This window comes from Triticum aestivum, chromosome 1A, assembly GCF_018294505.1.
Source record: "Triticum aestivum cultivar Chinese Spring chromosome 1A, IWGSC CS RefSeq v2.1, whole genome shotgun sequence".
NCBI classification, from domain to species: Eukaryota; Viridiplantae; Streptophyta; class Magnoliopsida; order Poales; family Poaceae; genus Triticum; species Triticum aestivum.
Window position 1 is genome coordinate 106,040,962 of NC_057794.1, and position 13,683 is coordinate 106,054,644.

Sequence of the window (13,683 nt, forward strand, 5' to 3'; positions counted from 1 at the left end):
ATGCAAAGTGCAATGTGCTATCTTTGTTAGGATCAGTTTACTATGTTTCAAATTCGTGTTTGGTTCCATGGTTCCAAATTCTGTCAGAATTCCAGCGCCCAATCCGATTATATTTCTGTACTCGTTCACACTTTTCTTGTATATTGCAACCGGTGAATACATTTCAAATTCTATTCTCGCGCACAAGTTTCTTAAAACCCCTAGATGATGCAAGGAATTTAGCAATCCACCCTAGTCTCTCAAAAGAAAAGCAAATCCACAAATAGTTAACGTTCAAACATATTCATTTTATGCTTAAACTTGCCAACCCAAAGCTTTATTCGCGCCATAATTTCGCGCCATGAATATAGCCATGTTTTTATACTACATTGGTATTTTTAGAAAGATGCAAAATGCAATGTGCTATCTTTGTCAGGATCAGTTTACTACGTTTCAAATTCGTGTTTGGTTCCATGGTTCCAAATTATGTCGGAATTCCAGTGCCCTGACTATGTTTTCGTACTCGTTCACACTTCTCTTGTATATTGCAACCGGTGAATACATTTCAAATTCTATTCTCACGCACAAGTTTCTTAAAACCCTTAGATGATGCAAGGAATCAACAAATCTGCCTTTAAACTGTTGGAAGAAAAGCAAATCCACTACATAATTCTTCTACAAATGATTAGCGTCGAGACATTTTCATTTTATGACTAAACTTGCTAAGCCAAAGCCTTTGTTCGTTTCATATTCTATAAAAACTATGAAAGCTAGCATGACACATAACACACCAAGAGACAACAAAATGGAGCAAACCTGTCGGGGATGGAGAAGGAAGGTTCATCAATGCCCATTTTAGTGTTTTGACTTGCGACACTGATGCTAAAGCCAAAAATACGGAGTTCAAGCGTCACAATGTTGATGCTCTCTTGTAATAAAATAAATACTTATCAAACTTGGTTTCCCGTGCACAAATTCATTAAGTATTCTATAGATGATGCAAGGAATTTAGCAATCCACCCTTTATAGTCTCTCAAAAGAAAAGCAAATCCACCACCATTATAAACGTTCAAACCTATTTGTTTTACGCCTAAACTTGCCAACCCAAAGCTTTATTCGCGCCACGAATGTAGCCATGTTTTTATACTACACTGGTATTTTCAGAAAAATGCAAAGTGCAATGTGCTATACTATTTGTCAGAATCAGTTCACTACGTTTTTCAAAAAAAAAAAATTACTACGGGTTGTAGTATAATATAAGGTGGTGTTTATTTTATTTATTTATCAAATTCCACTAGTTTTATAAAAGCTTTATGGCGGCTGATAAATGTTTCCCTTAAAAAGGGCCGCTACAAGAGTATATAATACACACACCCCTGGACCCTGGTCCAATTCATCAAATCCAAATCTCAGAAAAGAAAAAGCGAGACAGAGTAGTACTCTGCCCCTCGGCCAGCACGAGGCCAGGCCGTGCGCCTCCTCTCCCAGACTCCCTCGCTCGAACGAGCCCGCGCGGGCGCCCGCCGCCGCCTCTCCCGTCGGCGACCGCGGTCAGCCGGCCGGAGCCGGACGGACGCCGCCGCCCCTCCCGTCGGCCGCCGCCGCGTGCAGCGCTCCGCTCCAGGTTCGTGTTCGGGTAATATCCTCCTGACTGACCTCTGCAGCGCCCGCTGTCCGACTCCTCTCTCTCTCTCTCTCAGTCTTCTTTGATCCCCCGTCTGCCATTTGGACCGAGGAAGAAGGCGCAGTGACGTCAGGGAATCAGGCCGCTTCTCCCGGTGGACTGCCCAGAAAACCCCGGCTCTGGTGGCCCGCCCGCCCGCAAATGCCCAAACCCCCAGGTAGGTGGAGCGCGGCGCCCGAACCCCGAGACGGCTAGAAATATTCTTCCTTACCTTTCCGCAGGTGTTCGTCCGACTCTGAACCGGTTAGGATTCAGAGAGAGATTCTCTTTAGTTTACCGTTCTCCGTGCCGCCCTCCTCCTCTTCGTCTCCGTGCCGCCCTCCTCCTCTTCGTCTCCGTGCCGCCCTCCACCTTCGCTCTCCCTCGCACGCAGATTGCTGCGCCGGCGGCGTCGGCACCCTCTGCCGCTCCTGGGATTCGACTAGGGGCGGGTTGGTTCCGTCCTTCGCAGGTGAGGCGCCCCGGCTCTGCCTCTCCGTGGAGGGTTTTTCGTAGGCTATTTTGTTTTCTGGCTTGGACTTCGATCCTGTATTTATTTTCCTATAAACCCTCTTCGGATCAACCGAACCGTGCTGTCAAATTCCTGTTAATTCGTTTCCTGTGTCCAAATTCCGTAGGAATTCCAGTGTCCAATCTGACCACATTCTCGTACTCATTCACGTTTCTCCTGTAAATTGGTACTGGTTGTCAGTTCGTGCCGATGGCCCGTTTGCTCCGGTTTTGCTATCAACTGTCCGATTTGATACGAGTGCCTGGGATTGAGATGCGATTCCTGTTTCCGTAGCAATGCCTGTAGCAGTTTGCTGTTCCATCAAACTATTTCTTCCTGTATCAATGATTTAGATTAGATTCTGTTCCTTTTCGTGTGTCATCATCTACTTCTGTCAGTACATGACATTTTCTATGTGTTCGTTCTGCAGGATGGAGGAGCCAAATGCTGAAATGGGAATGCCAACCGGGGAGCTGAAAGGCATCACATTCTATCTCATGACCAATACAGAGATGGTAAGCTTTTGCTTTTTGCCCCCGAAAAGAGGAATATACTTAAAGCTGATGTGCATTTCCAGGAAAAGTCAAGCAGCGTGAGCATTGTAGAACCATCTGATGTCAGTAGTGCCAAGTTGGGACTACCAAATGGGGCACCACAGTGTGAGACTTGCGGAGCGCAGAGTGTGCGTGAATGTGATGGTGAGTAATATTAAGCATTCAGCATCAAATTTATGTGGTTGTTCCTAATCCAAAATAAATTGATGTGTCCAAATTTTAGGTCATTCTGGCGTGATTAAGCTGCCAGCAACTGTGTTCAACCCGCATCTATTCGAGGAAGTTGTTCAGTTACTGAATCAGATATGTCCTGGCTGCCACACTCCAAAGCAGAACAGAGATTCAAAGGTTTGTAATAGCCAGATTAACCTACTTCATCCTGATTTACCAATTTATTCTCTTTAATATTTTAAGGGTGTCATACCTTATGGGTCATAGCGCCTCTGGACAATAAGGTCCTTGTTAAAAAACTCTCATTGTTGATCTGCTGAACTAATGTCATGGTGCTAAGTCCTGCATACAAAATAAAAGTCCATAAAACAAATATTGGTACTGCTGTCATAGCTAGTGCATCTTTTCCCATGCCTAACGTATCTTTAAACAAACTTCTGCAATGTGGAAACTAAGCTTTATACTGATTACTAACATTTTATTTGTTTGAACATTTGGAATTTGTGAGACAAGATATTTACATTTCAAAAGCACATCAGAAGATATGTAGGCATTGCAATACATAATATAGAAACTATGCATGCAGAAGCATATCTCGTTTTTGGTATACCGGGTTGGTTCATATTTATTCCTCTAACATGTTGATTTTTGTTGTCGAAGAGGTCGGATGGGGCAACAAGTCAAGCAACTTGCAAGTATTGCTCAGTAAGTGCATGTTCAACGTTTGGGCCTGTAATTCTGCCCTATCATATTAAACCTTGACCCTTTTTTGCTGAACAGAAGGATGGCACTAAACAATACCCCGATGTAATCTTTAAGACACTGACAAGCCCAAGAATGACACTGTCCAAGGCTAAACTTCAACGGGATCCTAGCGTTATGGACAAAATTTCGCTTACTGCAGAAGTTGCTGACAGAGTGACTGATTCAGCTGAAGTTCTTCCCCTGGACTATTGGGATTTCGTACCTCATCACCACCCCCCTCAATCAAATATGACCAAGATATTACTGTCTCCATACCAAGTAAGTACTCCCTCCGATCCATATTAATTGTCACAGCTTTAGTACTCCCTCCGATCCATATTAATTGTCACAGCTTTAGTACTCCCTCCGATCCATATTAATTGTCGCAGAGTATTTGCTATTCAGTAACATTAGTCTGTTCTGTGTTGGCTTGCAGAGCAGATTTGGTTTTGCTGCAGCATCGTTTCCTGTTTCTTCTTTTGAGAAAAATGTTCTATATTATTGGCTGACAATTCATCAACTTTGTCCCTGCCATATTTTTCTCAAAGCGTCAAGTGTATGGAATTATAAGACAATTTAAAGGGGATTTTGGGTTGCTTGTGTTGTTTTGAATATTTTATAACATGCAGAAAACAAAACACAACAAACACTATGTGATCCAGAAATATGATATATCATTATTATTATCTGGCAAAATAGTTTTGCATGAACATTAAGGCAATACACTTGGTCCACGATGATGCGTTACCAACTCTCTGCATAAAAGTGGATGCAGAATGTCCTCATAGGGTGTAAATTGACTCATCCACTTTTCAGTGAAATTATAATGCACCTCTAGTTTTGTTCAGTGGACGATGTGTGGATGAAAAATATAATTAAGTGATAAGGGAAACTGGGCCAATGCTATTTTCTCAAAGCTTCTTTTGAAAGGTGGTATGCATATTCTTGTAGGCCACTGCACTGGTATTGCTATGCTACAGCGCATTTCTTTCAAAAGTAAATGGCAAGCAACCGACCATATAATTTTAAAATATTTCTTATGGTTACAACCTTATTTCCTTTATCGTATTTGCAGGCCTCTCACATATTGAAACAACTTGATCCTGAGCTATTTAGCCGGTTTGCTTCAAGGCCGGAGCTAATTTTCCTGTCGTGTTTGCCGGTCACTCCTAACTTCCATCGCGTGGCGGAGTTGCCCTATGGGTTTTCAGATGGCCCTCGCCTAGCTTATGTAAGTGCTAGACCTCTCTGGTGAACTTCATACCAAAGATTATTTTCTGTATCATCCCTTCAACGTTTTCTAACAATTTTCCCCTTAAATGCTTTTGTTAAATGCAACCAAATCCTCTGTATGGTGTAAGGACTTACATCTGATAGTGAGTCAACAATAAATCATGTAATCAACGAGAGAACCTAGGCTAGTCTTCCTACATCTAATTAAATGATTCATCATTACTCTGTCTAATATACTCTTACACAATTCTGTTGCCAAAGCAAGGCAGTATTCTCTCTGGTTTCCTTATAGGTTTGTTGAGCATGCTTGTTTTATTGTGGTCTGATGCACATACTTGGTGCATTTTCTGGGCTGTGTTGGTGTCGTAATTATGGACTTATATGTTTTTTCATTCCATGTTTGGACTTAGGATGACCTGACAAAAGCTTACAAGAGGACGGTTGATGTCGGTAGGAAACTTGATGACTTGCGTCAGCATCCACAGTTCAGTGTTCTTGCAAGTTCACTTGTCACAAGCCGAGTTGTGGAGTGCCTCAAATTGTCAAAGGCAAGGGAGCTGATATCTTGTTTTATTGCAGTATCGATGTTGCATGATTATATGTCTTTCTATTGCAATATCCGCATAGCATGATCCACATTATCCAGATTTGAATTTCCCTATTTTTGTCAGTTTTACTAAAATTATACACTGTCAGAGCCTCCCTTGCAGTTTTCCGGTCAAGTTCTCCTGTTGTATTGTCAGATCTGTAGATACTCAACAAAAAAAAATTAAACCAAAGTCTGTACTTCATAACCTCAACCCCACACACACTTGTGCGCGCAACACTTCTCTGTCGTAATCCAGTAAAAAGACATGTTAGCTTATTTTGATGCGGCTCTTAAAAAGCATCATAACAGTCCTTTTAATATGGTTAGATTAGGTGTATTTTATTTGAAGCAGCTCTTGTTTATTTTGTTCCCACTCACACATATGGAGTTATGCATTTGACAGTATTATATCTGGTTCCCATTTTTGTCCATCCCTTTTCCATTAATTGCTTTCCATCTCCAAACATGCACTCAGTAGTTGACTTGCACCATATGATATTCAAATTGTTCTGGCACTTTACCTGATTGTAGTGGAGAATAGCGCATACACCAATCTTCCACCTTGATATGTTGCCCTCTGTAAACAGATTAAACACAACCGACAAAACATAGCTGTTTCATCTAGTCCCCTCCAAGTTTAATTCGGTTAATTTCGAAGGATGAGTATCGGGTTCAGTGAAAGAAAAGCTGTTTGTTTTTGTTATTTATTCAAAACAAAGAATTACCAATATGTAGTTTGAGGTGGCATTGTGATTACTGCTTATGTCATATGCTTTCACTTGCTTGATAACATTTTTATTTATTTGCAGTTACACTCTAAAAAGACAGATAAGGAGTCATCAACAGACACACATGGAATGAAGTGGTTGAAGGATGCCATTCTCAGCAAACGGTCCGATAATGCTTTTCGGGGTACTATGGTCGGTGATCCGAAGATTAGATTGCATGAAATTGGCATCCCTGTGGATTTAGCTTCGAACTTGTTAGTTTCTGAGCATGTGAACTCCTACAACTTTGACAGCATAAATTCGAAGTGCAACTGTTACCTTCTTGCCAATGAAAAACTAGTCATTAAGCGCAGTGGAAAGACAATTATTGTTCGGAAGCCAAATCAGCTGGTAATTGGTGACACTGTGCACAGGCTGTTGCAGGATGGTGATCTTATTCTTATCAATAGGCCACCGTCAATACATCAACACTCCGTTATTGGACTCTCTGCAAAATTACTCCCAGTTCAGTCGGTACTTTCAATCAACCCACTCTGTTGTGCACCACTCGCGGGAGATTTTGATGGGGACTGTTTGCATGGATATGTCCCACAGTCCATACAGTCAAGAGTTGAGCTTGAGGAGCTAGTTAGTTTGAGCCACCAACTATTGAACGCGCAAGATGGGCGAAGTTTGGTGTCATTAACACATGACTCTCTAGCTGCAGCATATCTGTTAACAAGCTCAGAGGTTTTACTAAAGAAAACTGAAGTTCAGCAATTTCAAATGTTATTATGCCATCCACTCTCGCCGACACCAGGGCCAGCAATAATGAAATCTATACACTCTCATGGTCCACTGTGGACCGGTAAGCAGTTGTTCAGCATGCTGCTTCCGTCTGATATGAGTTTCAGCATTGAGCCTAAGGTACACATCATAGACGGTGAAGTTCTTGCCTGCCCATCTGAATCTTTTTGGCTGCAGAATAGCATATCTGGCCTTTTTTCCGTCATGTTCAAACAATATGGCGACAAGGCTCTTGAGTTACTCTCTTCTGCTCAGGATGTACTATGTGAGTTTTTAACCATGAGAGGTTTAAGTGTCAGTCTTTCGGATATCTATCTGTTCCCAGACCATGACTCGAGGAGAAAACTAGCTGATGGAGTTAATCTGGCATTGGATGATGCTGAAGAGGCTTTTCGTATTAAACAGATATTGCTAAGTCCAGATTCCATATCGATTCTGAAATGTTATGACGACTGTGCTGATTTATCACAATCTTATGAACAGTCCAATTTCATTCAGAGCAATCTGCCAATTATAAAATCTTCAATCATGGCGTTTAAGAGTGTATTCAGTGATCTTCAGAAGATGGTTCAACAGCACACAGCCAAAAATAATTCAATGATGATGATGACTAATGCAGGAAGTAAGGGTAGCATGTTGAAGTTTGTGCAACAAACTGCATGCGTCGGTCTTCAACTTCCAGCAAGCAGATTCCCCTTTAGAATTCCATCGGAACTCTCATGTGCCAGCTGGAATAGGCATAAATCTGAGGGCACGGGTGAATGCTTGGGAGGCCAAAACTTGTATGCTGTGATCAGGAATTCCTTTGCTGGTGGTTTAAATCCATTGGAGTGTCTTCTTCATTCGATATCTGGCAGGGCAAACTTCTTCAGTGAGAATGCAGATGTTCCCGGGACTTTAACAAGAAAACTAATGTATCACCTGAGGGATTTATATGTTGCTTATGATGGGACTGTTAGAAGTTCTTACGGGCAGCAGATAATGCAGTTCACTTATGATACTGCTGAAGACATGTGCAGTGATCGCAATGTGGAAGGTGAACTTGGTGCCCCTGTTGGTTCATGGGCTGCTTGTTCCATTTCAGAAGCTGCATATGGAGCTTTGGATCACCCAGTGAACAGCTTGGAGGAATCTCCTCTCATGAATTTGCAGGTTATGCTCTTTTACTATATTGTTTCACGGCCAATGATTATTGTGATGTCTCTTTTCTTTCTTCTGATACTACTTTAACATTAATTTCAGGATGTATTGAAGTGCCAGAAGGGTGGTACTTCTATGGATCATGTTGGTTTGCTTTTCCTGTCAAAGAATCTAAAAAAATATAGATATGGTTTGGAGTATGCATCGCTAGAAGTTAAGGATCATCTCGAGCCAGTGAACTTCTCTGATTTGGTTGCCACCGTCATGATCCTGTCAGTACATTTGAATCATCTTTTTCCTATCACTTCACGTTGAAGTACTTTTTAATTAATTAATATTTTTTGCATTTTGTTTTGCAGATATGGGGGATGTGGTATAGAGTCAACAAAAGGAAGCCCATGGATTACTCATTTTCATCTAAGCCAGGTCTTATTCTTTCGAAGTAACCACACTTCCTATTTTATAAGGGTCATTAAGCTGATGTCTTAAATAAATATTTAAACCTGTACGTACATGCAGGAAATGATGACGAAAAAAAGATTGGGACTAACACTTGTTGTGGAAGAGCTTACAGAACAATACAATGCCAAAAGAGACAAGTTAAACTTCCCTAAAGTTTATATTTCAAAGGGGTAAGTTCAGAAACTATTTGGTTCCCATGAAAAAAATGTTCGAGTTAAAATTAGTATTTATATGTCTCTCTGTTTCTTTTTGTCTAACCACTAATTTGGTGTGCCAACTGCTTCCATGTTCTCGCTAGCGTGAAAATGAAGATACAGTATATGCCCTGTTAATATACTCAACTCTCCTTTCTGCCCTCGCTCTCAGCGTGGTAATTTTTCGAGAAAACGCAAAGGAATCTTTGCGTTTCATTTCATTGAAAAGATGGGGGAGAGTACATGCCTCCTAGGAGGTGATAATTACAGGATCTTAGCGCCCAATCAGTGGACGTCCCAGGAGGCGTGGTAATTATCACTAACATTCATGGCAACATATAAGTTAGATTCTGCTGATGTTTACCAATCAGGGGATAAACATTTTGGTGTGTATGCTACAAAGTAATTGTATTTCAGAAGCATCAGTTTATAGTGTGTGCTTCATTTCTTTGTCGAAATGATGTCATGAAGGGTAAATACCGCTGGGAAGATGGTCAGGCGGCTGTTTGGGAGAGGGATTAGATTAGGGATTGCGAGGATGAAGTAGCGACAGATAGGTCGTAATTCTTCTTGCTTGATCATTCATCTCAAGGTCTCAAGGGGTCAAGTAACAACCCAAGCTAGGCAACAAACTGAACATCTTTTCCCTAGTTGGTGTAAGGCTTGACTTAAGGGATATCTTCTCCTTAGTTGATTACTAATTCCTAGTTAATAATACTATTCCCAAACTTAAAGATAACACAATTATATCCCTTAGTTGGAGCCAGCTAGGGCCGTCCGTACCTAGCATTTGGGTGACCAACCCACACGACAGTGTCAACCTAGCAACCTTTTTTCTCTCCAAATACTAGATTTTAATCTATTCATCATATAGTATTGGTCTTTTCTGGAACACCTAGTTTGCGTCATTTCGTTAAGGAAAACAATAGCTGTTCATGGTAGCAATTGAACTATTCAAGATACAATGCTGTTATCCATTGATGGATTACCTCACATCAATGTTAGACCAAACCAGCAACAATAAATGAGTTATCATTCTTATTTTGGAGAATTTGACATCTTGATATAGTTAAAATTACCACAACAAAATACTACCTCTGTACCAAAATATAAGACTTTTTTGTAGACTAAACTAGCCTACAAAAACGTCTTATATTTTGATACGGAAGGAGTAGATATTTTGTATTAGAGGAGCAACTATATAGTACAAGAGACTTGAAATACAAGGAAGGAAATCTAGACTAATACAGACACATAGACCAATACTAATACTACTAAACAGTTTTTATCTAAAAATTTACATTGTAGTTAAATCCAACTATTGCATTGCCTGCCTAAGTGATATATACACATCAATATTTCAACAAACATGTCAGGCATTAGATGTGAGGTGAATTGTAGGCTATGAAGTGCTTATGCATGTTATGCATTATGCGAATGCCTACTTTACTTTTTCTCTTTGAGCTTCTGCAATATATATTTTGACATGCAATACTTCTACCCTGCAGCAAATGTTCTGCTGACAATGAGTGCGGTAACAGGCAGACTTGTTGCATCACTGTGGTAACACAGGATGATTCAAACTCTATGTCTCAATTGGACACTATCAAGAAAAGGGTGATTCCAAACCTCCTGGCCTTACTAGTGAAAGGTAATTATGGTTCGATAGATTTTCCGAAACATGTTTTCTATATTTGTGCTAAGGAACTCCTTACTTTACTAGATCGAGTTGTAGAACATATAATTTTATTTTTCTAAGTTTCATGGTACAAAGGTAAAGTTGTTTTCGCTGCAACTTGTATGATTCAGTCTTCTGATGTTCTCATAAATTTGAGGACCCGTTATGTGACTTCTATGTTTCAAATACCACATGCTAACTTGATTCCTTCAGTACAGAACATGCGGATTATATTTGATGCACAATACTTGTTTTCCTTTGCAGGATTTTTGGAATTTAAGAAAGTTGAGATCCAGTGTCAAGAGGACAGTGAACTTGTTGTGAAAGTTGTTATGTCTGAGGAGCATTGCAAGAGTGTTAAGTTTTGGGCTACTCTACAAAAGTCTTGCATAGCAATTATGGAGTTGATTGACTGGGAGCGGAGCCGGCCAGGGAGCGTATATGATATTTTCTGCTCATATGGCATAGACTCAGCGTGGAAATACTTTGTTGAAGTATATATTTTCTTCTCTTTGTTTTGATTTTCACTTCTCTAAATATTTGGGTCAAATTGTTTTGAAGCCTGATTGCCAATGATAATTTCTTCTATAGCATTTGATGTTTCCTCATTCCTTGTGCAGTCTTTAAGATCAAAAACTGATGATATTGGAAGGAATATTCGCCGCGAACACTTGCTGGTCGTGGCAAATTGCCTGTCTGTAAGTGGGCAGTTCCATGGACTAAGCAGTCAAGGTTTGAAGCAACAACGGACTCGATTATCAATCTCATCTCCATTTTCTGAAGCTTGTTTTTCTGTGAGTAATTTAGGCTTCTTCTTTACTACAAGATTTTCCTTTTTAAAGTTCGGTGAACAAATTCTTATTTGATGTCATGTTCTGCAGAGGCCTGCACATACTTTTATAAATGCTGCAAAGCAGTCTTCAGTGGACAATCTCTGTGGTACTGTAGATGCAATGGCCTGGGGCAAGGAGCCTTCTACTGGGACATCGGGTCCTTTCAAGATTATTTATTCTGGGAAGGTGAGTATTGTAACTACTGTCAAATTTAGGCGCATGCTTTTTTAGGGGCATTTCATTGTACTCCCAAAAATGAAAAAAGTAAAAGCAAATTGAGGCCTTCATATACAACTGCCCTCTACTCCACTGCTATAGATTCATGCATTTAGTTTTTGAGAGCATAGTGCCAGATATATTTTCCCAGATACCTGTCTGTGATCAGGCTGTGGGATGCTTGAACTGCCTGTCTCGTGATGTTGGGATTATTTTGTAACCAGTGATTTAATCTTGGCCAAGTGATAAATGGATAAAAATACGCTTTCTCCTTACTGTACTCGATGCATATACATATGTTTAATTCGATGCTAACATTTAACTTTTTCTGCAGGCGCATGCACCCATACCAAATGAGAACATCTATGACTTCCTAAATAGCCCTGAAGTTCGGCAAGCGCCGGGCGAAGCTTTCTTGAATGGTAGCACCATATCTGTGGAGCAAGATTTTCTTGTTGCTGCAGTTGGTATATGGGACAACATTATTGATATGCGCACTTGCTTGCAGAACATGCTACGAGAGTAATGCCCCCATCACTATCCATGGAATTGTATTGTGCATAGTAGTTTTATCCCATTTGAAGTTTTATCTTGATTACCTTCCTATATGATACCATGTTTTACTTGCATGAAGGTACCAATTAAATGAATGTGTTGGGGAGCTAGATAAATCACGTGTAATCGAGGCCCTGAGATTTCATCCCAGAGGGTGTGAAAAGATTGGTGCTGGAATAGAAGATATAAAGGTAATATAAATGTGTTTCTGTTTTCCTCATAGCTTCGTCATTCTACAATTCTACTGTTATGAATGTAGCTAACTATAGATGAATGTATTAATAGGAATTCTATTGTTTCCCAAAATAATAGGATTGATTTTCTTACATCTTTGTCTGCATCTGTTTTTCATTTGGTATATGTGCTAATATTCTCGGTGCTAACATGCGAATGCGCTAATGAGCTGTCCACTTAATGTGAAAAAGGATTGTGTTCATTTAATTCCATCTCAAGGTTGCTACCCTTACCAGCTTTCGTAGCATTGTTGTGTTCCCAAGGTTGCATGAACAACAATCTTTTCCCTCTGTTCATATTGTTCAATCTGACGGTATCTATTGTGTTACATCCCTGTTTTGGTGCCTATGCTTGTTGTAAATATCGTAGCCAACTATTTTGCAGTGCATTATGGTTACTCTTGAATTCTAGCATATTGTTACCCTGAGATGATGTGGTGTGTGCTCCTCGCAGATTGGACATCATCCTAGTCACCCAGGAACAAGGTGCTTCATTATGGTACGGGATGACGGCACAACTGAAGACTTTTCTTACAAGAAATGTGTCCAGGGTGCCGCGGATTCTATCTCGCCTGAGCTCGGACGTTATGTAGAGAGGATACTACGGAACAGAGCAGTTTCGTCATAATGTTAGCACTGTTGCCATTTCATCTAGTTCAGTTCAGACCATAGGTAGAGAGCATCTGATGTTTTGTCGACAAGGAGCTGTTGAACAGTAGGTAGAGAGCATCTGATGTTTTGTCGACAAGGAGCTGTCGAACAGAAGAAGTGGACGATGGTCAGTTATCCTAGAGAAGAGTGAACTGCTGATTGGCGAAGATGCCGTGCTTCTTCGCCACCCTTCTGGTAGGAAATGAACATGTTGTCTTGTAGGGCGATGCCATTCTTTTGTTGTACAACCCTTCTTCTCCTTGGCATTAGCATCTGGATATGTTGGAAGGAAACTCCGTCGTGAACCCTGTTTGTATGTAGAAATTTTGGCCCAAATTTCTGGGTGCTCATTTTATCCACCTTTCAGAAATTTTGCTGCCATGGTTCCGGCACTTGTTAAGAGGTTACGGTGAGGTTTCTTGGTGCAGCTAAATCTTGGCTCCCATGGTTTTTACGGTGAGGTTTTTCTCCATGACGTTTGTTACAAGGAGAGATGAGTGATGATTAATGCTGGGCAAAGGGGAGAAGGCCAGCGCGGCGCAAGGGCAAGGACAACTTCTAGGGAGGCGACGAGAATGAGCTAGTACGATCGGCAATGCTGCCTGCCCTTGGGAGCAAAGGGGGAGGCGGGGTTCCATGAGGAGCGCGCAAGGGGAGCCACTTGTGAAGGCCACAGCAGGGGAAGGAGGAATGAAGGGCAGCTAACTAATTAGAGATGCAAAACTCGTTTTCCGGAACACAATTAAAATGCTAAAATAATAAA

At 40.9% G+C, this 13,683-nt stretch overlaps 1 protein-coding gene across 4 annotated transcripts; it reads left to right on the plus strand.

The window, feature by feature from the left end:
* The first annotated feature begins 1,357 nt into the window (after window positions 1-1,357).
* Window positions 1,358-13,286, plus strand: LOC123038976 (DNA-directed RNA polymerase IV subunit 1). Of its 4 annotated transcripts, none has more exons than XM_044462341.1 (19): window positions 1,358-1,615; window positions 2,584-2,668; window positions 2,731-2,851; window positions 2,931-3,055; window positions 3,539-3,583; window positions 3,659-3,901; window positions 4,698-4,853; window positions 5,266-5,403; window positions 6,254-8,110; window positions 8,201-8,370; window positions 8,458-8,524; window positions 8,618-8,730; window positions 10,263-10,405; window positions 10,697-10,926; window positions 11,053-11,226; window positions 11,314-11,451; window positions 11,816-12,003; window positions 12,116-12,227; window positions 12,724-13,286. In XM_044462341.1, exons 2-19 carry the CDS (start codon window positions 2,585-2,587, stop codon window positions 12,895-12,897), a joined length of 4,278 nt encoding a protein of 1,425 aa, XP_044318276.1. In that variant the 5' UTR covers window positions 1,358-1,615; window position 2,584; the 3' UTR covers window positions 12,898-13,286. The 4 variants fall into 4 exon arrangements, with proteins under 4 accessions (XP_044318276.1, XP_044318265.1, XP_044318273.1 ...); XM_044462330.1 differs by having other exon boundaries at window positions 1,358-1,603; XM_044462338.1 differs by lacking the exon at window positions 1,358-1,615 and adding an exon at window positions 1,760-1,820.
* The last annotated feature ends 397 nt before the right edge of the window (window positions 13,287-13,683 follow it).

Coding starts and splice junctions, on each gene's coding strand:
- LOC123038976 (XM_044462341.1), top strand. CDS start 2,585: ATGGAGGAGCCAAATGCTGAAATGGGAATGCCAACCGGGGAGCTGAAA. Junction 2,669..2,730: donor TCATGACCAATACAGAGATG/GTAAGCTTTTGC, acceptor GTGCATTTCCAG/GAAAAGTCAAGCAGCGTGAG. Junction 5,404..6,253: donor AGTGCCTCAAATTGTCAAAG/GCAAGGGAGCTG, acceptor ATTTATTTGCAG/TTACACTCTAAAAAGACAGA.